The sequence below is a fragment of the Urocampus carinirostris genome, chromosome 17 (genome assembly GCF_059441175.1).
Source record: "Urocampus carinirostris isolate Australia breed hairy pipefish chromosome 17, RoL_Ucar_1.0, whole genome shotgun sequence".
NCBI lineage: Eukaryota > Metazoa > Chordata > Actinopteri > Syngnathiformes > Syngnathidae > Urocampus > Urocampus carinirostris.
In genome coordinates, this window is record NC_142365.1 from 1,710,020 (window position 1) to 1,735,337 (window position 25,318).

The 25,318-nt window shown below is 42.5% G+C and overlaps 2 protein-coding genes across 2 annotated transcripts in view; one reads left to right on the forward strand and one right to left on the reverse strand.

Moving 5' to 3' along the window:
* Window positions 1–457: 457 nt before the first annotated feature.
* On the forward strand, window positions 458–16,332 carry wdr44 (WD repeat domain 44). The gene is made up of 20 exons (XM_088321632.1): window positions 458–544; window positions 1,843–1,876; window positions 3,304–3,378; window positions 3,657–4,257; window positions 4,871–5,019; window positions 5,087–5,182; window positions 5,273–5,409; window positions 5,554–5,637; window positions 5,721–5,827; window positions 7,482–7,633; window positions 7,707–7,845; window positions 7,909–7,973; window positions 8,041–8,157; window positions 10,011–10,133; window positions 10,203–10,394; window positions 11,294–11,395; window positions 11,484–11,599; window positions 13,611–13,738; window positions 13,797–13,931; window positions 15,053–16,332. Exons 1-20 carry the CDS (start codon window positions 468–470, stop codon window positions 15,139–15,141), a joined length of 2,718 nt encoding a protein of 905 aa, XP_088177758.1. The 5' UTR covers window positions 458–467; the 3' UTR covers window positions 15,142–16,332.
* A 6-nt stretch (window positions 16,333–16,338) lies between these two features.
* Window positions 16,339–25,318, reverse strand: part of LOC148348903 (U2 snRNP-associated SURP motif-containing protein) — a 31,375-nt gene continuing 22,395 nt past the window's right edge. Inside the window, exons 16-24 of the mRNA XM_088321631.1 lie at window positions 23,976–24,063; window positions 23,784–23,912; window positions 22,624–22,765; window positions 22,482–22,559; window positions 21,420–21,483; window positions 21,208–21,346; window positions 20,728–20,838; window positions 18,042–18,169; window positions 16,339–16,543 (exon numbers count right to left, since the gene is read on the reverse strand). Coding sequence (XP_088177757.1) covers window positions 16,429–16,543; window positions 18,042–18,169; window positions 20,728–20,838; window positions 21,208–21,346; window positions 21,420–21,483; window positions 22,482–22,559; window positions 22,624–22,765; window positions 23,784–23,912; window positions 23,976–24,063 — 994 coding nt within the window. The 3' untranslated portion in view covers window positions 16,339–16,428. The remainder of the gene's footprint in view (window positions 16,544–18,041; window positions 18,170–20,727; window positions 20,839–21,207; window positions 21,347–21,419; window positions 21,484–22,481; window positions 22,560–22,623; window positions 22,766–23,783; window positions 23,913–23,975; window positions 24,064–25,318) is intronic.

Consider the following 25,318-nt stretch of genomic DNA (forward strand, 5'->3'; position numbering starts at 1 on the left):
GGCCTAGGCCCCGCCCTTTTGGTACCCGATGACATTTTTTTCATGTATTATTATTTTTGGGAAAAAATGGCTTGGTTTATTACGCTCCCCACGGCCTCTGAGAAACATGCTAGCTAATCATTACAAAGTTGCATTTTACTCCCTTTGTGCAAGATACTTTAACGACAGATAAGTAAATAATATCTCTAGTTGTGTCTAACTACTTGTTTAATATAGTCTTCCGCTCGGTAGCCATGTAGCGCTAGTTGAGCGCAGAGCAACCGAACGAAATGTCGTGACGTTGCCATCAAAAGTGCTTTGCGAACAAAGCCACAACGAGCCGTTTTCATTTCTATGTCATTCCTAATATCCGCGAGAGAGAAAAGCATACAGAGAGCGGTGTCATAACGTCGGACTTGGCGTGTTTCGGCTTCAGGCTGGAGTTGAAAGTGGCTAGCTAAAAGGAGAGTTTCCCGTTCCATGTTAGCATGGCGTCTGACACAAGTGACACGGAGGAATTCTACGATGCTGCGGAGGACGTTCATTTCAGCCCATCTCCTAAAGTGTAAGGAAGAAACATCAGTTTTGCTGTCTGTTTATTGCGATGCATTGAGCCATGTCAACAAAACGTCTTCCTATTAAGTCAAGTCATGTTTATTTGTGACGCCCCTAATCACAAAGAGTCTCCAAGGGCTATTTTTCAGACTATTATGACACCATCCCCTGATCCAAAACCTACATGAGGGCAAATAATACACAGATATTGTCAACATAAAATATAGCTGATTCATATGTTATAGAATAGAAGTGTGTTTTAAGCTTAGATTTAAACATTCCCACTGAGGTTGCAGATCGAATCTCAGGGGGAAGAGCATTCCACAGCACCGGGGCCCGAGTGGAGAACACTCTCAAGCCTTCAGATTTCTTCTTGGCTCTTGGGATCACTAGTAGACCACAGAGCGAAGTCTCCAGACCGGAACATAGGGGGAGATTCAATCTGAAAGATATGAGGGAGCAAGTCCATGCATGATTTTGTATTATACCAAGAGAACCTTGAAATCGCATTTTAAGCTAACAGGGAGCCAATGCAGGTGAGCTAAAATCGGGGTCATGTGATCAAACTTTCTTCTCTTGGTTAAAAGCCTGGTTGCAGCATTTTGTACCAGCTGAAGGCTCTTGATTTTGGACTTCGGGAGACCGGAGAGTAGTGCATTACAGTCATCCAAACCCATGAATTATAATCTCTGCATCTAACTGAGACGGCATTGGACGAATTTTAGCAATGTTGCGAAGATGGAAAAAAGCTGTTCTAGTAATATTCCTAACGTGTGTTTGAAAGGACAGATCGGGGTCAAATATGACATCTGAATTTTTGACTGAGTCACTCTGGGTGATCTTACATTTGTCAATGTTCAGAGCCGTTTTTGAGAACAAGTCACGGCATTTAGATGGACCAATAACTAACATTTTGGTCTTCTCAGAGTTAAGGCGCAATAGGTTGAGTGACATCCATTCTTTTATCTCAGTGAGGCAGGCCTCCAAATTTCCACAGTTTAGCGTGGCAGATTCCTCCATCGGAAGATATAGTTGAGTGTCATCTGCGTAGCAATGAAAACTGATATTATACTTGAGAATAATTTCTCCTCATGGAAGCATGTAAATGCTGCAAAGAAGGGGGCCAAGTACCGAACACTGCAGAACACCACAGGTAGCACTAAACAAGTTAATGTAAAATGCTTAATACTTTTGAAAGTGAATATAAATCACGCTGCTAGTTAGTTATGACGTTAAACAGGGAAATCTGTGTGGTAACGAGACATCTGAATGTTATTTTTTATTAACTGAGTTTTTGTGCCTTTTCAGGTCTCCTGCCAAATTTGTCATTCCTTCCCCTAAGGTATGTGTTTTTATTAGTATTGAAATTGACCTATGACAAAATCCCGTCCCTATTTTACTAACACTGGCAAACATTCAACTTTCTGTTATAGGGGTTCCCAAATTCCAAAACATGAGAAAATAGTACATGCTCTTTGCATGATATCCATATATGTGTTATTGGTATATACAAATTATTGTCAGAGTTAATGCATTTTTAAAGAGTGTCTGACTCGTCTTTGACTTTATTCAAAAAGGGTTTAAGTGTTTTAAGCCAAGTTTTGGTAGTTTTTGGGGAGAATGGCTAGGCGTTGTGTCACAGGTGGGTGCAGCAATGGTACAACAAATCGTGAGCAGCCAAAATGGCACAAACAGGCAAAAATAACGCACACAGAGTTAACATGGGCTAAACCAGCCAGACAGGGCAAGAGAGGCGTCTGCTATAGAGGACAAACCAGGACCGATGGGTGGAAAACATGGGAGACTGGCTGACCCAAAACATGCGGTAAGCAGCCAGAATAACCCTGGCAGAAAGAAACACGAACCCAGCTGAGAGAAAAAACCTTAAGCAAGACAGGCTGGCCAGCTAGCCGACTGCTAACGGGGATAACTTAGACCAAACAAATCTGGAAGCCTTTGGCAGCCGTCACACTAACGAGGAGCTACCCGGACAATATTATATTAATTGCGAGACAAGCAGCAAAAACACGAGAGGAAAAGTCACAATCGTGTACCTAAAATATGACGAAAGCAAAAAAGGAATGCACGCTGTACACGACGGCAGGTAAATTTACCCAGGTGTAGTAGGGTAAGTTCCAATTTACTTTAAGATGAGATGAGCGCTGTGCATTCGCCGATTACTACAGCTTGTTGGAGTCATCCGGGGACGTCATGATTATTTTTGGGTTACGAAGGAGTTCTGAAATACAATAAAACCTCTGAAGTCATATGAGCCAAATTTCTTACTGGTGGTTGGTAATCGATTGAGACCACTAAAGTTAAAGGAAAATTAATCGCATATCTGCTCGACAGATTTGTTTTGATTCCATTAGATTTTCCACAAACATCTTTGTTTATAGTTTTCACTTCATGAGCCTCATGTAAGTACTAAATTGAATCCTAAATCATTTTATTTTCAGAATGGTCAAAGTTACAGTTAGGAAAATAAACCATTACTAAAGTGTAACCTTTGATTTTTTTGTTTAATGATCTCAAGACTCATTTTTAGTTTCCTTTCGAGTAATATTTTATGGCAACCACGAGGATCAACCGTATATGTTTGTCTTTTTATCAGAAATATAAAAAGGTTGTTCAACAAAGCACATGCATAAAAGTTATTAACTTCTGACATTCTAACAGAGCAAGGAATTTATTCATTTGAACATTGACTGTGAAAATGTCCATTTTATTTTTTAAATTTCGCAAATATACTTTTTCATCCATGAACAGCTTTCTCATAGATCAGATGAAGATGAGCGCTGTGGGAAGGCTTCCTCTGAGACTGCGCAAGATGATTCCATACATGTGAGTGTTTTTTTTTAATTTCCAGCAACAAAAACATTATACTACGCTTTACAGATGGTCTGACACATTGTTTGACTTTATTGTGCATTTTGGTGTAAGAATTGTTTAGACCTCACTTGCCTATTTTTGTGCTGAACAATTCCAAATCAAATTTGATTCAATTCATGATCTTTGTAGTTGTTCCATGCTATATTCCATAGGTGAAGCTTTACTTAAAAGATACACATTATACCCACTGCATGATAGATTTAGCTGCATTTTTCCTCTCTGTCACCTAGATCATTGACAGTATTATTGAGGAAAGCCAAAAAGAAAACGGCAGCGTCTCTGATGTTTTGGAGCAACTCCACGTTGATGTGACTGCGGAACCGGAGTCAAAAGACGAGAAAATCACGTCAGAAGTGCCCGCTCAGGCATCAGTTCCATCTGATGAGTTGTCGCCCATTGAGAGGCCTGCGGAGGTTCCGGAATGTTCTGCAGCAAACGGAGTGTGTTCCCTCCCCGCACCGAATCCCTTAGACCTCCAAGGACCTTCTTTGGGAACCCAGGAAGGTGTTCCACCACCGGACATCACCAGCACAATAGGACAAAGCTACCCGGATGGGGCCGCAGCAGGGGAACAGGAACCTGGAACCGCTGACATCTTGGAGCAGGTTGCGTATGCGGACAGGCCAATTGACTCTATGGACACATCTGGGCCCACTAAACCACCAAGACAGTTCACAACAGAACCAGACATTGTAGCCAGCACCAAGAAGCAACCACCGTCAAGACCGCGACCTCCCAGCGCAGCCCCTCCGCCCAGACCGCCTCCACCGGCCTTGCAACGTCTCCCTTCCAAGAAATCTCAGGAGTGTGTCAGGCCCACTGGGCTTGAAGGTAAAACAACCAGCATGCACTTCAGTTGAGTGGAACAACACCTTTGTGTCAAAACAGTAACATGTCATCAAAAGAATATTGCAACTTTTTTGAAGGATGTTCATGAGCTATCCATTCAAACAATTAGTGAGACGCAGTGGAAAAAATCCTTAAAGGGGACCAGGGTTGCTGAATAATAGCGTTATGTAAGATGTGTCTAAATACCTGAGTGTGTTTCATTGCAAGCTTTAGGTAACTCAATGATCCCAGTCATGTTGACTTTTTACTGACTTTTGCCAAGTAAAAACTGTCAATGAATAACTTGCCTGGAGCATTTTAGGTTAATCATAGATGGACAGCCTTGTCTGATGGCAACTAGGAACAGTTAACCAAACAAGTCAATCAAGTTTTAACTTTTGCTGTGTCGCTTTTACAATACTTTAAAATAAGGCTGGGTATTGTCCTAATTTCTGGTACTTCCATTCCTTAACTTTTAAGGAAATATATTTTTACCCCCAAAATCAATATTTTGGGGCACCTTTGGCCTTTTCGGAATGTCTGTATTCCTTTAAATTTGCATTTATAATTGTTTGCAGAATGCATATGTTTCACAAATGCTTGCACCACTAACCAGAGAATATTATCTGTCCAGTCGGCAGCGAACCTCTGGAACCATCTGGTCTGGTTTCTCCTACTAGCACAGTGAGGAGCTTAACGAGAGAGTTGCAGCACTCCTTGGATTTAGCCAGTGCCACTTGCGGGGACAAAGTGGTCACGGCACAGGTCGGCGACGTTTTCCTTGCTTAACATCCGGTCGTCCTCCTTTATGATAGTTTTTGTTTGCTTTTAGGAAAACGAGGGTGACGAGGCCTCTTCCCAGGGCGAAGGACATGTTCCAGGCCCTCAGCGTCCACGTTCCAACTCTGGCAGAGAACTCACTGACGAGGTAGGCCTCTTTTTTTTTCCTATTGAGTTCATCTAGACGCCATGTTTCAGCACACCCCTTAAACCAGTATTCAACTAAAATTTCAAACAGGAAATCCTAGCCAGTGTGATGATCAAGAATCTGGACACAGGGGAAGAGATTCCACTCATTCAGGCAGAGGAGAAACTTCTTGCTGGGATTAACCCCATCACATTGCACATTATGAGGAGGACCAAAGAATATATCACGTGAGTGGATTATCATTTCGTATACATTTGTAATACTCATCAGATAAGACTCGAGGACAAATACAACTTCCTAAATCAAACTGTTAAACTGGAATACAAGGGGCAACGTATCGTAAAGGGAAGTGTTCCTTTTTTTCCTTTTAGGAATGACGAAGCACAGTCGGATGATGACGACAAGTCACAGGCGCCGCTGGCAGACACGGATGGGGGGAAACTCAAGCAGAAAACGTAAGGCTGCGCTATTATTGCATCGCTCCTTCCGCCATGTTTGCACTCCTACCAAGTTCTTTGCAATGTGTCTTTATTTCCAGGACACAGTTTAAGAAATTCCTCGGCAAGTCTGTGAAGAAGGCCAAGCATCTTGCTGAGGAATATGGAGAAAAGGCTGTTAACAAAGTGAAAAGTGTTCGCGATGAAGGTAAAGGGCGGGAGAAAAGCAGCTAGTGGGTATGGCTTGCTTAGTGTTCTTCTACCAGTGTATCTAGTGATAAATTGCCCAATTTTATCTTTTCAAAAAGGCATGCCGTTGTTCAATATCTTTGCTTTCTTCCAGTGATCAACTAGTAACTGCAACCTTGTGGCAGCAGTTTGCTATTTTTTTCCTTATTTACTAAATATGCAGGGAAATATACTTTTATTGGTACAGCTGTTGAAGATGAAACTTAAAAAGCACAATGATACATAAAATTCATTAAAAGGCTTGCACATCATTTTGCTGATTACAATTAGTATTTACTTAGTTAGAACATAATAAAAAAAATCCACTGACTGATCATTTTTTTTCCTTTTTAAGTATTTTTGCCTCTTTTTATAGGAAAACCACATAAAATGACAGGGTAGCGGATTAAAAATATTGTAAAACAAGTACAGAATACCGTGTTTTACCCACAAATGATAGGGAAACTGTATAATGTCAATATAAGAAAACATAATAGTTTAAGTTTCATAACAAAACATGAAATTTGTGCCGGGATTATTTTTTTAAACATTTTTGACTCAAGATTTTGAAATGATAAAATTGGTGCCTTGGCTCGAAAAAGGTTGAGATACACGGTGCCGGGCCAATCACTATTACTTAGTTAATATGTTTGGTAAATAACCTGTTGTAAAACATTAGTCATTTTGCCACTCCTGAAAAAGCTTTCCTAAAATTATTCAATTTCATTTATTCAATTTCATTTCCTACTTGCAGTCCCACGAACAAAAATTCTTAGCCCAGGCAGGGGACTTCAATATAATGGACCCTATAGACCAGAGGTAGGGAACTTATGGCTCGGGAGCCATATATGGCTCTTTTCATGAGTACATATGGCTCCGAAATAAAATGTAACTATTGCACATCTCTCTGTGGCGTTCCAAAGTCAAGTGATTTCATCCCGATTTTGGTTCATATAAAGCCGAAGCAACTTCATGCAGGAGTTCGATAAGAAACCATTTAAACTGATAAATAAAAACACTGGCAAAGAACTTTGATTGGGTGAGCAATACGGGTGGGCGGATCCCTGCACACAGCGCAAGGCACTTCCTTCTCTCTCTCTCTCTCTCTCTCTCTCGCTCAGTGCAGTCTACACCCAAAGTGAATATGACGATATGCTTATCGTTTGCAGTCATTTGTGACATTTTTACAAAAGAACTTTGCATGCGCATAGTTTTGAAACCGTTATTAAGGACAAATTTCATGGAAAAAAATGTCCTCAACACTCTTAACTGAAGGTGGAAGACAAATTGTAAATGGCATATTGACATTGATTTGGGACACAGGATTTGGCATTATGATAATTTCATACATTTGATGAAATCATCAAATGACACACAGTGAAATGTGCTGAAGAATTAGCTTTTGTCTAGAGAGCGTGTTTGTTAGGTTTTTCAATTTTGTCTGAAAATATATGATGTGGCTCTCTCATTTTTTTTTGAAAACATGTTTTTCTTTTATGGCTCTTTGGGTCAAAAAGGTTCCTGACCCCTGCTATAGACTTTCTCTCCTTGGTCAGCATCACATTAAAGTTCATATTGTTCGGATTCAGTTCGATTTTTTTCAGTTGTTGCTTAAAGCGAGCCTTTTTTGTTAGTTTTTCACACAGACCCAGACGACCCCTCGTCCAGCGACGACGAAGGGATGCCCTATACCAGACCCGCCAAATTCAAGGCAGCCCACAGCTTTAAGGGTCCCTTTGACTTTGACCAAATCAAGGTGGTGCAGGATTTGAGCGGCGAGCACATGGTAGGAGACATTTCTCCTCCCCCCTTCCTGCGTCGGACAGGAAACCCACGTAATCTTTGTTTTTTGTTCCCAGGGCGCCGTGTGGACAATGAAGTTCTCCCACTGCGGTCGGCTGCTGGCCTCCGCCGGCCAAGACAACGTTGTCCGCATCTGGGTCCTAAAATCCGCCTTTGACTATTTCAACAATATGAGGCTGAAATACAACACGGAAGGTAGCTTCGGCAATCTGGACGAGATTCAAATGACAAACCTTTGACGCGCAATCGCTCCCCCAGGTCGCGTGTCGCCTTCTCCGTCTCAGGAAAGCTTGTGTTCTTCTAAATCGGACACGGATCCTTGGGTGAGCGAATCCCGGGTCCGGTCGGGAGAAGCGGAGGTAAAAATGTCTGATCGTCCTTGTGCCTCAGGCGAGCTGTGCTCCAGAAGACCCCGACACAGAAGACCGGAACGCCCCTTTCCGCCAGGTCCCTTTCTGCAAGTACAAAGGCCACACTGCAGATCTTCTGGATCTTTCCTGGTCTAAGGTAAGCATCTTCTCAGTTTTATTATTATTATTATTTTCCAGACCATAAGCGCACCCAAAAACCCCAAATTGGCCAGAAATTTGAACTTGTGCCTTATATTCAGGTGCACCTTAAATGAGTTCCCATATTTGTGCAATTATTGATCGGTCGATAAATTTAATCGCTGACCACAATCGCACGAACCGGGTAGCAATGATATGAGCACTGAATCCTTACCCACCCGGCCGCTAGGGACATGGATGGTTGTTCACGATTACATAACATTGAATAGAATAGGAATCGGACCTGGATCGCAGCGAGAGGAGTGCCTCATCCATTAGACCACTAGAGATTCAGACGACACATGATGAGGCAGCAGGTCATATCATTACACTATGTTTAGTATCAGATGTGTTAAACTAGAGAGAATGTTGTTTCATTCTGTCTCAGGTTAAAGTAAGCACTGTAAGTGACAAACGTTTTGAATAGGTGCAGCCATTTGTTTATTTTTACATTTCAGGATGACAATTTACTTCCCACAATGCTGTTTTCTTCATTCAGTTCAGAACGACCGAATAACTTCCCACAATTCCCTTATCGTCATTCAGATCAGTATCTTGTGCGCTTCGTGAAAACTGCGAGTCAGCTGTACTTCGTACAAGTTTCATGTCTGACATTATTGTGGCCTGGTTCAATAATAAACTCATCAATTTGGTGCTGTGACTAAAAAGAGTGGAATGATGAGGGAAGACCCATTGCCTCTTCATGTGTCATCTGTATCCCTAGTGGTGAGGTGCAATGGTTCCCAAACTTTTGCAGGCTGGCGGCCCCTTGGCTCCCCAGTGTATTACTAGCATTTATTACTCTTATTCTAACATTTCACTTATTAACTTGCATAAATTAAAAAGTGTTACCTCCAATCGATAATGCAGTTTTGGAGTTGGGCACTATTAGACATTTAAAGCTCGAGTCACAGCATTGGTTATTTCTTTGTGCCTTTGCAAACTTTTTTCGTACGCTGTGAAGATCGCAAATGCCGCTTTGATGGAGGTTTGTTTACCTTTCAGTCCACTTGTAGATGCACCTTCTTTGTCTTTTACTTGTAATCCTTTTTACATGGCGTGATCATTTTTAAGGTGCTGGTACAAATGACTTGTCTCTGGACCTAGCGACCACGCAAAAGCAAATTCTGCAACGGGCATTTTCTTCTGTTCCACGTCTGCTTCGTCAAAACCAAAATAGGTCCAAACAAGTGATGTACCACGCTTCTTCAGTGCAAGCTTTGTTTCCTTCTCGTTCGTTGACTCTGGGACTATGTTTACGGAGTCTGCCATGACAGTCAATGAGCTCACACGGTGGCATAGTGTGGTGCTTGCAAAACTTGAATCGCGTTTATTGGCTTGTGCTATTATTAAAACCTGCCTCTAATTGGTCGGTGCTTTTAAAACTCGAACAGTAACAATTGTAGTTGGCCAAAACTCCATCACTCACTACAAAACTTAGAAAAAAATGCAGTGCTTTGCGGGTTTCACAACTGCGCGACGTTCAAACTTCTGACTTCGACTTCGGACTGCCGCCCCCAGGGGGGGCGGTACTGCCCACTTTGGGAACCACTGGTCTCATGGATAAGATTTTGCTCACCTCACGACACCCGTTGTATACAATGTTATGCAATCGTGATCAGTCATATATTCCGACTGATCAATCAATGCGGAAATTCGGCCTTTACTGTCATGAGCTTTTTAGCCCGGTGTGCTTTACATCTGGAAAAAAATGTCACAAAGTACTATTTTCGGAGGGTGTGCTTTCTAATCTTAGAGTGCGGCAATTACGGTATTATGTTTTGGCCTCATTTTCCATGTCTCCATGGGCAGAACTTCTTTCTCCTTTCGTCATCCATGGACAAGACGGTGAGACTGTGGCACATATCCAGAAGGGAGTGTCTCTGCTGCTTCCAGCACATCGATTTCGTCACGGCCATCACGTTCCATCCCAGGGTAACTCGTGAACATCTCTCAATAATCACACGACTGCTTGATTTGTAACTTTTTTTCATTTCCTCTCAGGACGACAGATACTTTTTAAGCGGCTCTCTGGACGGAAAGCTTAGATTGTGGAACATTCCCGACAAGAAGGTGGCGCTGTGGAACGAGGTGGACGGCCAAACGCGCCTCATCACCGCCGCCAACTTCTGTCAAAACGGGAAATACGCCGTCATCGGCACCTACGACGGAAGATGCATTTTCTACGACACGGAGGTACTTTGGAGTTTTTTTTTCACTTTTGTTTCAAAGGTTAGTTTGTGTCGAGCGGACGCGGTCACTTGTCGACAAGTTCCGAGCCGGGAGAGGAAAACAATCTCTGTTCTGTTAAAGGTGGCTGCGAGGTTGGAGGATTTCCATTCGGTTCGGATTATAAAATGTTCTGCGTCGAAGAAAAGGTCTTTTGTGTTTGCTCCCTAAACCGTGTCGGTGCCTTTCGAGAGAAACGCTGTGTCGTCGTTGTCATGGAAACGGCAAATCGAACGATGTGCATTTTTTGTCCAGATACTTGACTCAAATCTGCGCTCAACTGACATACTTTGCACCGGGTGTCATCCGTATTTGCACTGCAAATAACCAGTTTTATCATTAATTGCTGCTACCACAGTTGCTGCCTAGTAGGTTTTTATATTGTGACAAATTGAGATATATTTTTCTTAATATATTGGTAATTGCAAATGTAAATGGTCTGCATTTCTATTGCGCTTTACAAGTCAAAGAAGACCCCCCCAAAGCGCTTTACAATGTGCTTCACACGTTTCCCTTTTACACACTAACTAACTGATAGCAGCGTCAGCCTTGCAAAGCTATCGGGGGCATTAGAGATTCAGTGTCTTGCCCAAGGACAATTCGACATATAACACGGAGGAGCCGGGAATCGAACCTGCGAGCTCTTGATCCCGAGACGAGCGCTTTACCTCCTGAGCCAATGCCGTCAAACATGGTGTTGGCAGCGTCATGCTCTGGTAGTGCTATTCTTCTGCACTACTTTTAAATTCTATGTTACTTTTAAACTCTGTTTATGTGCACGATATGGGGCAGCTTTGAATTTCACGACACTTGTGTCATGACAATAAAGTCCTTCTATTCTATTTTGGTGTTTTTGCATTCACCAGCGGCTGAAGTATCATACGCAAATCCACGTACGGTCCACCCGAGGCAGGAACAAAGTCGGGCGAAAAATCACCGGTATTGAACCTTTACCTGGAGAGAATAAGGTGAGTAAATACTTTTGTGACTACATTACTTTGAAATCAACTTTCCCCTTCATGAAATCCTGTTTTTTGGTCTCGTCTTCCTTTATAGATTTTGGTGACTTCCAACGATTCCCGCATCCGCCTTTACGACCTGAGGGATTTGTCTCTCTCCATGAAGTACAAGGGATACGTCAACAGCAGCAGTCAGATTAAGGCCAGTTTCAGGTGAGTCCGGAAATCGGTGTTTAGATCTGCAAAAATTTGGTGTGCAATTATATCAACTCCCTCTAGGTGAGGCTCATGTTGTATCTCAGTGTTCCTGCGGATCTTTGAAAAGTCTTAAAAGGCATTGAATTCATGATTCTAAAAATAAGGCCTTAATTAGCATGAAAATCTCAAATCATTTTGCAAAAGTCTTAAAACATGTGATGGCGTTAATAAGATGAACATGTTGAACTCAAAAAGCTTTAGTAACATTTATCAATTGTTGTTTTTTCCTAATAATTCTCCGTTTTACTTTGGTGGAACTATCAAAACGGCTATGCGGTTTCAGTCGGGCCTCTCGAAGCAGACGTCTTCGATTTTGTCGCAATACACAACTCCCGAGACGTGGACTTTGGACCATGGGAAAGTCTAAACTGAATGAGGAGTGGCTGTCTAAGAAACTTTTTTTGGCCATGGCTAAAAGCTGTGCCAGGTCATGTGTACGAGGCACCATGTAGTGCAGAGGTGTCAAACTCCGTTTCACCGCGGGCCAAATCAGAGTTATGCAATTATTTTCAATTATTTTTGCTCATGCCCCCATTTTGGCTTCGGAAGGCAAAAATCCTCTCGTGCTTATATTTTATGCTCAATGCACTATTGTGGAGGCTGAATATAAACAAAACACTTAGCCACTGAGAATGCTGCTGCCCCCTACTGTAGTGGGTGTGCAATTGCACTTGATTCTGGGAAAGTCAAAACAACAACAACAAAAAGTTCCCCAAAGTCAAACATGCCCACGCCCCCCTCGACAGGCATCATTTATTTCTCAATTTAAATATTTGACATTGATGTAAAAATACTGCCATGTAGCGACGCTGAGTCGTCACATGGATATGGTAGGCGACAGGCATTGTGGGAAAGCACTCTGGACTCATTAATTATAAGATGCATTTTAAGCTCTCGTGGGCCACATAAAAGGATATGGCGGGCCACATTTGGCCCTCGGGCCATGAGTTTGACACATGTCATGTAGTGTGTGCAAGACATTTTTTGTTTGTTTGTTTCAATTGTGATTTTTTTTTTGTCGACTTGGTCTTAAAAAGTCTTGAATTTAACTTGTCTTAAACTGTAGAACTTTTTACTATGCTAAATTCTCAGTGTTTTGTAAAAATTCCAAATTTACGTGAGAAATCGTTATTGGTCTTCTTTTTATATAGTTGAAGTTTTTAGACCACTAGATGGCACTAAATAACAATCACTGTCCCTTTATGGAACAAATATATGGTAAAAAAGAGACTAGGATGGAACTGATAGATCGTTTCTTCCTCATGCCATGAGGCTCTTTATCTCCACCCGGGGGAGTCAAAGCCCACACAAAACCCCACCCCCACATTTGCATATGACCCTATTTTTATGACGGTGTGTATTTTCCATAGCACTATTTAAATACTCTATAGCAAAACGTTATATTGGGTATTTTTGCATTCTGTGTCTTTATTTTATTTTTCAACACAAGAATACTGCTGTGGAAGAGTGAATTTCCCTGCGGGGATGAATAAAGTATCTACCCATCTATCTATCTATCTATCTAGCTATCTATCTATCTAGCCAGCTAGCTAGCTATCTATCTATCTTGCCAGCCAGCTAGCTAGCTACCTATCTTGCCAGCTACCTATCTATCTATGTAATTGCAATTGGTGCAGTAGTATTTGGCATAGTCAAATAGTTCCTGCATGAACCTCTCTCACTTTTAGGAGGAATTCACTGTTTTGAAGTCAAAAAGAAAAACCTACGAGAATAGTATAGATCCGAGGAGAAAATGTTTGAAGTTGGGTAGATATTAGGATATAAATAAACGCAAAAAAAGCGGGAGGGAAACAAATCTTTGCCGTATATGTTGATGAAGCAGACTTTAAAGGAAATGGCTGCTTCAGTAGATTTCTTTGGATGTGGTCTTGAGAAGGTCTCGAAAAGTCTTGAATCCCGATGGCCGGTCCAGTCCAAAACGTGACACCGACTTTCTCCCCCGCAGCCACGACTACTCTTTCATCGTCAGCGGTTCGGAGGACAAATACGTGTACATCTGGAGCACGTACCATGACCTCAGCAAATTCACGTCGGTGCGACGTGACCGCAACGACTTCTGGGAAGGGATTAAAGGTAAGGCGGCGTCGGCGCCCCCCGGCTTTTCCGGCGTGTAACGCGTCCGTCCCGGCAGCGCACAACGCCGTGGTCACCTCGGCCGTTTTCGCGCCTCACCCCGGTCTCATCGTGCCGCAAGAGAGCGAGGCGGAGAAAGCCGACGCCGATCGCAAAAGCCTGGATTCCGACGAGTCTGAAACCATTCCTTCAGGTATGGTGTGTTAAACTGCGGCGTGCGGTCAGGGGAGGAAACCTAGATGAAATGCTTATATTTGTTCCATTTCTCCTTGTTGATGAATACAATGAGGATGTCATGTATGACTGTGCGGTGAGGCATGCAATTCTCTTGCCTCATGACCAATGTTCCCTCTAAGCTGTGTGTGTGCGCAATTGCGCACTGCCCTGAGCTTTTCTGCGCACAAGAAAATCTAGCCAGCTCAAAATTGCTAATTAAGAAGCGAATTAAGTCAAAGTTACAGTGCATGAAGGTAAAAATACAAGGGTTCTAAATGCGGTATTTTGAAGTCAATGTTGAAGTAGAATGAAGTTGAGTAAAGTTAGTAGTTTGTTGAGAATCGGCTTCTTCGGCTCGGCTCACTAAAAGGAACCGGCTCTTTCGGGTCCCGAACGGCTCTTCAGCTTGTTTTTGCTTCTTTAATCCCTACACGACCAAATATTATGTCAAATTGTGCACAAAATAACTTAGGGGGGGGGAATAGAACAAAAAAGAAAAAAAATACCAAATTGATAAAGTAGTGAAAAGCTGAGAAAAAAAACGAAACTAAAGGAGAGAAAAAGAGAAAAAAAGAGCAGCCATGGAACAGGATTCTGAATTTTAGTCGCACTCCTTGTATATGTTCTCGCCGATGTCATTAAATTTGACCGAGAGCGCTAGTCGATTACAACGAGTGTTTTGATCATGGCACAATGTGTTACTTTTTCAGGCGGTTACTCTCGCCGTTGACTGGCATTTCATTGACTTTCTTCACTTTGACATTCAGAGCGCTGGGCAGAAATCATATCACGTCTTCACCCACAGCCAAGTCAAGTCACATTTATTTTTGACGCCCTAAATCACAATAATATCTCAAAGGACTGCACAGGATTACAATGACCTGATCTTAAACTAACATGTTGAGCAAGGAAAAACTCAATACCTGAGAACCATTTAGATTCTCCTGGTCCGCACCAGTTCTAAGCCACGCTATTTTTTTCTTCGATTGCTCTGAGAACCGAATAAGACGCATGTTGATTTGTCAATCTGACCGCACGTCACTGGGATTGTTTAACGCAACAATCTGTTTTTTTTCGCTAATACGAATTGTGTCGCAGGCGCCCTCAAGACGGATCACACCGAGGTTCTACTCTCCGCGGACTTCACCGGGGCCATCAAGGTTTTCATTAACGTGAAGAAATACTGAGCTCCGTGAGCCTTCCGTCTTTTTTTGCGTTTCTGCGCTTTGAGTTAAGAACGCTGCTACCACCTTCCTCTCACTCGGGCCAGACACTTCCTGCCAACTCAATCTGACATTTCGATGTGATTTGTAAACGTGCCTAAAAGAATTCAGTCGCTGTTTTTTTTTCTTGAAAGAATGCTTCAACATCTTGTACAAACAGGAAATTGACACTGAAGATCAAAATGAGAGGACTTATAAAAAAACGATCTTCGCTGTTCCACGGTTAAATGACATTTTATTGTGTCTACTTCACGTCACTCCGACATTTCTCACAAAACGACGACACGGCATTTCGCAAAAAAACTATATATTTCTCAGAAAAGGCACTAAAATGAGAGAAGAATTTGGCATGGGAAAATAAAATCAGTCAGTTCAGGATAGCACTGGTCCCTGACTGCTCTGATGTGATTTTGGCCCATTCTTCTTCCAGCCTCCTTCACAGTTTGCTGATTGTAGTGGCTTTCTTGACCACAACTTTGTCACCAAGGATGTTCCAGAGGTTCTCTATTGAGTGAAGATCAGGATTCTGGCCAGGGCATGCCATTCAATGTTTTCACCATCAAGGAAATGTTCTACCCATTTTCCTGTGTGACATGGAGCATTGTCCTGCATGAAGACTGCAGGCAAGTAAGGAACCAAGAAGCTTTAAATACACATTTGCATTCACTCAGTTGTCTAGGTGTACAGGAGGCCCCAAACTATGACACTTTCTCCTCCACCTTTCACTGACCTTTTTACAACCTTAGGGTTTTAGTCTTTCCAATTGGTTTTCATGACTGAAGTGAACTCTGGGCTGATTCTCCTGTCTATACAACATGCTCCTCAGCGAAGCTTTTTTGTAGAAATTCCGAATTAGTGTTGTGAAAAAGTGTTGTCGTAGATTGGTATAAGACACAACGAAATGTCCCTTAACTGTCCAGCAGTGAAGATTTTCAGAACGATTCCGAATTTGTATGAGTTTTCTGATTTTCAGTGTATACGGTTTTGTTTTTAAAGGGTCGCCGTGGTAAAACGCACTTTTCCAAAACACTAAGCTCTCTACGTCATTTGATAGATTTCACTGGATCGGGACTGAAGCTTCGCAAAGTAACAATTAGCGCTTTTGTAACGCTCCGTGGATGTTCAATAAAAAATGCGTCGTGTTTTTTAAGCAGAGTCGCACTCCCTCAAAGTCATTTATTGTTTCTGCATTTACAAACCAAAAAATAGGGAGGGGGATAGAAAAGCGGTCAGGGGGGGTGTCACGGAGAGTCAATGTTTGCTCTTTTTAGTCTTCTTGTGGGAACGCTGCGGGGACTCCGAGCGGGACCCGGGACCCTTCCTCTCCGGGGAGGACGATCGCCGACGCTTGGACTCCCGGGAACTCCTGACAAAAGACGGCGTGGGATCAATCTGCGGCCTCTTAGGAAATCAAGTACTACTCCTAAAAAAATGGCCCTTTACTACCAAACCGAATATCAAATTTAGTGCTTGAAAAGGGAACTTATCGTTTGCTTTTGTTCCGAGAAAATACGATAGGATGCAAAAAATACCACCACAGAAATACTAGAAAAATACTCGGGAAATATTACAAAAATACCCCTAGAATAATATACTACTACTATTACAGAAATATTACTACAAAAGTACTACTGTAATTCTACATAACTATGAAATTTAGTGCTTGAAAACGGAACTCGTTGTTTTGCTTTTGTTCTGAAAAAATACCACTACAGAAATACTAGAAAAATACTCAGGAAATATTACAAAAATAACCCTAGAATAATATCATACTACTATTACAGAAATATTACTACAAAAGTACTACTGTCATTCTACATATCAAATTTAGTGCTTGAAAACAGAACTAATATTGTTTTGCTTTCGTTCAGACAAAATACTATAGGATACAAAAAATACCACCACAGAAATACTAGAAAAATACTCAAGAAATATTACCAAAATACCCCTAGAATAATACTAAATAAAAATACTATTACAGAAATATTACAACAGAATTACTACAAAATTACAACTGTTGTTATATCTGAAAATACTACTAAGATACTAGTATCGAAATACTTATATACCACTACAGAAATACTCGGAAAATACTCAGGAAATATTACCAAAATACCCCTACAATAATACCATAATACTAAATAAAAGTACTATTACAGAAAAAATACGACAAAAGTACTACTGTAATTCTACATATCAAATTTAGTGCTCGAAAACTAAATATAGTTTTGCTTTCGTTGAAAAAAATACTTAACACAAAAAAATACCACCACAGAAATACTAGAACACTACTCCTACAATAATACCATAATACTAAATAAAAATTACGACAAAAGTACTACTGTAATTCTACATAACTATCAAATTTAGTGCTTGAAAACAGAACTTGTATTGTTTTGCTTTTGTTCGGAAAAATACAAAAGGATACAAAAAATACCACTCGAAAGATACTTGGGAAATATTACCAAAACAATATAATACTAAATAAAATACTATTACAGAAATGTTACGACAAAGGTACTACTGTCATTCTACATACTCAAATTAAGTGCTTGAAAACAAAGCTTATTGTTTTGCCTTCGTTCTGAATGGAACACTACTACAGTAATACTACAACAATAGTATTACAAAAGCACCACTACAGAAATGACGACAGAATGACTACTGTAATACTACAAAAGTAAACATTTGGCGCTTAAAACCAGGACTTCATAGATGACATTATTTCTCTTTAATAATCTCAATAGAATAAATAAAAAGCCATTGACGTTCCCAATTCCAATTTTCAGAACTCGACACCGCCCCCTGCTGACTCCCAAAATCCGCGCGACCGTCTTCCTTTAATAAAAAAAAAAATCTGGTACCTGTCTGAATCGCCGCTCCGTTGTCTGTCTCCGTTTTCGCTTTTTTTACTCTTCTTTTTGTCCTTTCGCTCCTCCGTCCACTTCTCCTTGGATTTGGACGCCGGCTTCTCCTCATCCTTTTCCAATTCCTGCAGGGGGCGACAGAGGTAGAAGCTTTGGGGTCGGAAAATCGCTTCCTATGATTCTATACGCGAGTTTGGCGGTCTTACGCGACAAAATTGGTCATGATAAGAAAGGATCGAGGATTTATTTGGATACGGGATTTTGTGAGACCCCGGTCGGGTGTCAAACTCCTTTTAACTCGGTAGAACAAACATTCTGTCGGGGGGCCTAGGGCGGGACGAAGAAAAAAAGAGGGAAAGAGTGTGAGAAACAAGATAAAAAGTCGCGAGAGAGGGGGAAAAGAAAGGGGGAGGAAAAAAGACATTCAAAGAGAAATAGAAAGACGGACGGAAGGAGAGAAAAGAGAGCGCAAAGGGTAGGAAGAGAGAAAGAAAAGGAATAAAGGAGTTAGAGCAAAAGAGGTTAAAAGATACAGAGAGAAAGAGACAAAAGAAGAGAAAAAGAGAGACAGAGAGTAAAGAGTCAGACAGTGGGAGAAAAGGGGTGGAGAAGAAGAAATCCAAAGAGAAATAGAGAGACGGAGAGAAGAGAAAGAAAATGAAGTTAGAGCAAAAGAGGTTAAAGGACACAGAAAGAGAAAGACAATGAGCAACAAAGGAAGAGAAAAAGAGACAAAGACAGAGTGGGAGAAAAGGGCTGGGAGAGAGAGAGAGAGAGATGTAAATACAAGTATGGTGTCTTTGTTGGAGGCACCTGGCTTTGGCAACATCAAGTGGACATATTTCAACCTGCAGCTTGTTTTTCTCTTGCGCTTCTCTGTGTGTTGTCTCGCGGGCCTGATTTGGCCCGCGGGCCGCCTCTTTGACACCTGTGGTCTAGAACAGGGCTCTCCAAGGAGGTGCCCCCTTGAGGACAGTGGAGGTGCCCGCGGACCTGTTCATGAAACGGCCCACCGATGCCGGGTCATTGGGATTTTCTAGTCAAATGTTTTTTTTCTGTTGGTGGAATGAGTCTATTCAATCCCATATTTTAGGATGAACCTGGTAATAACAAGTTCTTTTACATCTTGTGTTTTGATCATGATTTTGAAGAAATATGGTACATGGATTCATCTTGATGGATTGATTTTACAGGAAATACAAACTCAATTCCAGTTGCTGTTATTTTGCTAGCTTGTTAGACTTCTGGCATGCTATCTAGCTAACAACAGCGTGAGGAGGGGACCCCAGATGGCTTTGAGAGGAAGTGAGCAACGAGGAAGTCAGGAGAAGAAGCTTGATGGAAAGAATGGATGAAGGCTGTTTGAGAGTATGTGTGCAGAAGGTGGGAAATAGAATGAGACGAAGGCCGAATATAAACGGATGGATGGGCCGAGAAGTACCCTGGATGTGCGCTCGGTTCATCTCAAGCGGGGGTGTCAAATAGGCGGCCCGGGGGCCCGATCACGTCCGCTAAAGGATTTAATCTGGCCCGCCAGACAACTCTCAGAGAAGCGCAAGAGAAAAACGAGCTGCGGGTTGAAATATATCCACTTGATATTGCCAAAGCCAGACAAGACTTGTAAAGAAACTAAAGCTCTCTCTCTTTCAGTCTCTCTCTCTTTCTCTATTTTATTATTTCATTCCTTCTATCTTCTTTTTTTCTTTCTACCTTTCCTTTCCATTTCTTTCCCTCTCACTTTCCCTTTTTCACACTCTTTCTATCTCTCTTTGACTCTCTTTTCACTTCTAATTTTTCTTTGTTTCCTTTCCCCCTCTTTTTTAAATATTATTCTCTTTCTATACCTCTCCTTTTCTTTCTTTCTCTCTCTTTTATTATTTCAGTCCTTCTATCTTCTTTTTTTCTCTTTCACTCTCTCGCTTTCCCTTTCTTTTTCACACTCACTATTTTTCTCCATCTCTTGGACCGTCTCCCTTTCACTTCTAATTTTTCTTTGTTTCTTTTCCCCCTCTTTTTTCTATATTATGCATTCTCTATTTATCTCCCCTTTTCTTTCCTTCTCTCGCTTTCCCTTTCTTTTTCACACTCTCACTCCGTCTCCTTTGTTCTCTTCATCGTTCCCTCTTTTTCTTCGTCTTCCTCTCTCTTTCTCTTAAATCTACTAGGGTGGCCCCCGTGACATTTATTTTCTAGCATGTGGCCCTCAGCTAAAATGAGTTTGACACCCCTGATCTAAAGGATGCAAGGGTGTGTGCTAGGAATAGATGTGAATGGCGAAGGGTAGTTAACGATGACCGATATCGACGCCTATGACGCAGAGGGGGTAAACCGGCGTATGCTGTCGGCCTTGTGCTGTAGGCTTAATGTGAGGTGACTCTAGCCGACTCCGGTATTCTAGAGAAGAAGCTAACGTTTGATCTTTTTTTGCTAGCAATCGAGCTAATTTTCTGATCGACAGAGATACGTTGCACAAATACACACCGTGGCGTTTGCGATCCTTATATAATGAGACGTCCGGATTTCAAAATGTTATTGTATTTTCACCAGCAAAGGGCGCTCAGTCTCCGAAGCTGCTTCTATTTTTGGATAACACGTGCACGATAGGGGGCGCTGTGGTGAAAAGTTAGAAAAGACTCCGGCGGGACCGATTTCGACCCGGCGGTCCGGCAGAATCTCGAGCTACCTTATGCAGCAGCTTGTTCCTGTAATGCTCCACGTGCTGCTGGATGGTCATGCCGGATTTCCTCGGCTTCTTGCCGCTTTCCAGCTCGTCTTGGAGCTTCAGGACCTTCAACTGGGAGGAAGAAGTTCAGGTCCACCGGTTACACTTGGCAATTTGACGGAGCGATTCAAAACACACTCAAAACTGGGTTATTAAGGCTCAGATGCAGCCGAGCCTCTCTCCCCCCAATCTCTTCGGACGCTAACCACCCCGCACCTTCTGATTGGATAAGAGACAGGGAGGGGGTGGAGCCAATGACGCAGGAAGAAGATTGTTAGAGCGGCAGCTCTGCTAACTCATGACGTGCCTGTCAATCAATTCATTGGGCAATACCGTACAAACTAATTACAAGGGAAGAATTTCAAAGACAAAGCCAATAGGTGGCGACAATTTCAAGCATTGACGGGCACTTTTCAAGGATTCGTTCGAGGACCGACTCACTTCCAGCTCCCTGAGCTTTTTCCGTTGTCCCTCCGACATCTGGAAGGTCCCGAGCGAGCCCCGAAATCGGTTTTTGGGAGAAGCGTCCTCGTCCTCGCTGCTGTCGCTCTCCGAGCGTCCCGCTTCGGCAGAGTTGCCGCTGTTCTCCGCAGAAGAAGAAGAAGAAGCTTGAGGCTAAATGCTTTTGAAACCTGAGGACGTCGTTGGGTTACCTGGCTTCGACTTCCTCGCCGTCGCCCTCTTCGGGTGCGCTGCTCCACTTGGACTCGGGCAGGGCTGAAAAGGGGAGAAGACGGGGTTCCTCAACCTTTTCAAGAACTTTGAAGGACTTTCCGATAGCCGTCCTGTGCGAGTCTTTGGCAGATTCACAAATGTATCTGTGATATGTGATTTTCAATCTCGCGTGTACGATTTATAGATCTAGAGCAGGGGTGTCAAACTCTTTTGAACTCGGGCAGGGGCCACACCATAGAACAAACATTCTCTCGGGGGCCGGACGAGTAGATTCAAGAGAAAGAAAAAGAGAGATCAAGAAATTACAGAAAAGAGGGAGGGAGACATGCTCATGGCAACAATTTCAAGCATTCCACTCCAAACGTAATCTTTGAAATCATATTGAATTTCAACTTGGGCGCCGTGAGCTCAGGAGCTTGTCTTGGGATCAAGAGGTCTCGGGTTCGATTCCCGGCTCCTGTGTGTTATATGTCGAAGTGTCCTTGGGCAAGACACTGAATCCGTAATGCCCCCAATAAGCAGGTCGGTGCCTTGCATGGCTGCATGACCGTTATTGGTGTGTGAGTGTGTGTGTGAATGGGTAAGTGTGAAGCACTTTGTAAAGCACTTTGAGAGGTCCTCATTGACTTGAAAAGCGCTATAGAAATGCAGAACATTTAGCATCTTGCTTATCCTCAAAACGTTTGGAGGTTGACTCCCTATTGGTGTGCGTGTGTGTGTGAATGGGTAAGTGTGAAGCACATTGTAAAGCGCTTCGGGAGGTCATCAGTGACTTGAAAAGCGCTATAGAAATGCAGAACATTTACCATTTAGCATCTTGATTATCTTCAAAACGTTTGGAGGCAGACTCCCTATTGGTGTGTGAGTGTGTGTGTGTGTGTGTGTGAATGGGTAAGTGTGAAGCAGATTGTAAAGCGCTTTGGGAGCTCTTCAGTGACTTGAAAAAGCGCTAAAGAAATGCAGACCATTTATCCAAGTATGTAAAATTTTTTTTCGAGGGACGAGATTTCTTTCATTAAAAAAGGTGGGAAGACACTGACCTAGAGAGAAGGGCCGGTCGTCCGTCTTCTCCCACTTGGACAGCGTCCCCCTGGAGACATTGGCCTTGCCGTCTTCCACTGTCCACAAAGGAACACCAGAGTCAGTTCCCCGCCCCGTTCCCGAGGGCCACGCGGGACTCACGAGGCGTCCCGTCGATATCGTCGGCGACGCTTCCCAAGGGAACGCCGTCGATGTCGTCCACCGGAACGCCGTCCAGGGGGTCCCAGCCCAGGGGACGGCCGTCCAGGTCTTCCGCCAGTCCGTCCGGTTGGAGGGACTCGTCCTACAAAAGGCGAGCGAATGAGGGGTCGTGTGGACGGAGGACCCGAGAAAGATGACCTCTTTCGCATTCCGGGGTTTGGATTTCCCAAATATCGTTCAAAGAAAAAACGAGGCAGAACGGAGTTCGATTAGGAAGACGAAGAAAAGGAGAAAAACGAGCCAAATTTGGACTCATTCTAATGATCTCGATTGCATTCAATCTTTCGATCGACCGCTAATATTTTCCTTTTGGTTTTTACAGGTGTCTTAACTGCTTCAAATAGATTTGCAAATAATGCCATTTTTGGCATAGATTCATAACTGAGATATTTTAATCTTGCGAGTACATTTATCAAGACATACGATATTTAGTCAATCGCAAATATATTTCTTAGTCCGTAAAGATTTTTGAGACAAATTCCTCCTCATATACCGAGGGTTCACGACCAAATTTAGGCACTTTAAGCAAATTTTCCATTTTCCAGTACATTCAAAGGGAAAATCCAGCAACGATCAAAAGAACAGGAGCCTAAACCTTAGTTTCAAACCCTAACTCTAGCCTCAACCTCATTTCCAGACCCTAAAATTGGTTTAAAACCCTAACTTGTAGCCAAAACCCTAGCTCCTAACCCTAACATTGTTGTTTCAAACCTTAACCCAAGCTCTAAAACCCAACATTTGGTTTAGAACCCTAACATGGAGCTCAAAGCCTCGTTCCTAACCCTACAGCAATACCTAGTCTAGCTAAAACCCTAGCCCCAACCTTAAAAATTGTGTTTAACGCCCTAATAAGGGATTCTAACCCTAGCTCCAATCCTATTATGGAACAAAAAAAGCTAGTTCCCGACACCTCACCTCAGAAACATGGCAACAATTTCAAACATTTACAAGCACCTCACCTACACGTTAAGCACTTTCCGAACCTTGAAAACGCATTACGATTCAAGCACTTTCCAGGATTTCGAGCACACGTACAAACCCCGAATTCTAAATTCAAGCCTCCACGGATTTCGAGCCCCCGCACGAACCCTGCCACTCACTTGGTCCGCTTCTGTCGAGTCTTCTCCGACTTTGGCCAAGCCCAGAAAGATGTCTTGAAGATGGTCCAGATACGGCTGCGGGTAGATGGCCCAGTCCTTCCACGCTCGGACGCAGCTTGTGACTTTTTGCTGCACCGTTCGACAGAGTCATTATTTTCTTTTTTATTATGATTATTTTGATTGAAATCTTACCTTAAACTGTTCAGCTTGCAGCCTGGCCTGTATGTTCTTGTACGTTTCATGAAGCACTTCAAATATCTGCAAGAGCTTCGACTCAAAACTGAAAATACACCACAATAGAAATGCAAGGAACATTAAAAACAAACTTTTTTTTTTTTTCATTGAAAAATTTCAAAACGCGCTGTCGAAAATGAATTCCCATTGTTCGGTGTCAGGTTGGGAAGAGCAAAGTGGGATGAATCTTTGGCGAATGCAATGTGTTTTTGACTCTAGCCACCTGCACACTTTTGGCTCATTCGCTTTATAAAACCCATTAATATCCATGATCTGCACCGCTTATCCTCAGTAGGGCCGCGGGGGTGCCGGAGCCCATCCCAGCTGTCTTCGGGCAGTGGGCAGGGGACACCTAGGGACAATTCAGACCAATTCACCTGACATGCATGTTTTTGGAACATGGAAGGAAACCGGAGTGCCCGGAGGAAACCCACGCAAGCACGGGGAGAACATGCAAACTCCACACAGGAGTTTCTTTCTCATGGCCTCAGAACTGTGCCGGACACGCGCTAACCGCTGCGTTGCCCCTTTATAAAACCCCTAAATTGGAATGAAGTCTTTTATGTAAAATAAATCAATAAAAAGATGAATAAATGTGTTGAGTACCCGATTAAATTCTCATTCTACGCTCTTGATTGCTTCAAAATAATTTGCCATACTTAAATGGATATTTTGTCAATAAAGCATTCATTTAAATTTCTAAAATAACAACTCATCATTTTATGACTATGTTTGTACTTTCTACCAGGTTGATTATGAAAAAAGTGTCAAAATCATTTCACCAGAAAATCACAATGACCCAGCAAAGGTTTGCTATTTTCAGTCCTTGGGGAGAACCCAAATGCCCACGGGCACAAAGGAACATGACATTCTCAACTTTTGATAACAATTTCGCTAGCTTTTGGTTTTCCTTTGGTACCCTGGTCAGCAAGATGGCCGACAATTACGTCAGCTCCCTCTATGACATAAAGGGGTGTCAAAGTCATTTGAACTCGGGGGGCCACACCGTAGAACAAACATTCTGTCGGGGGCCGGACGACTAGTTTCAAGAGAAAGGGAGGGAAAAGGAGAGAGGGCAGGACAAAGAAGGAAAAAGAGAGAGCGGGAGAAACAAAAGAGATAAAAAGTCATGAGAAGAGGGGGAAAAGAAAGGAAGAGGAAGAAAGGAAATCCAAAGAGAAATAGAAAGACAGAAGGAGAGAAAAGAAAGTGCGAAGGGTATGAAGAGAGAAAAAGGAAAAAAGGAAGTTAAAGCAAAAGAGGTTAAAGGACACAGAAAGAGACAAAGAGCAACAAAGGAA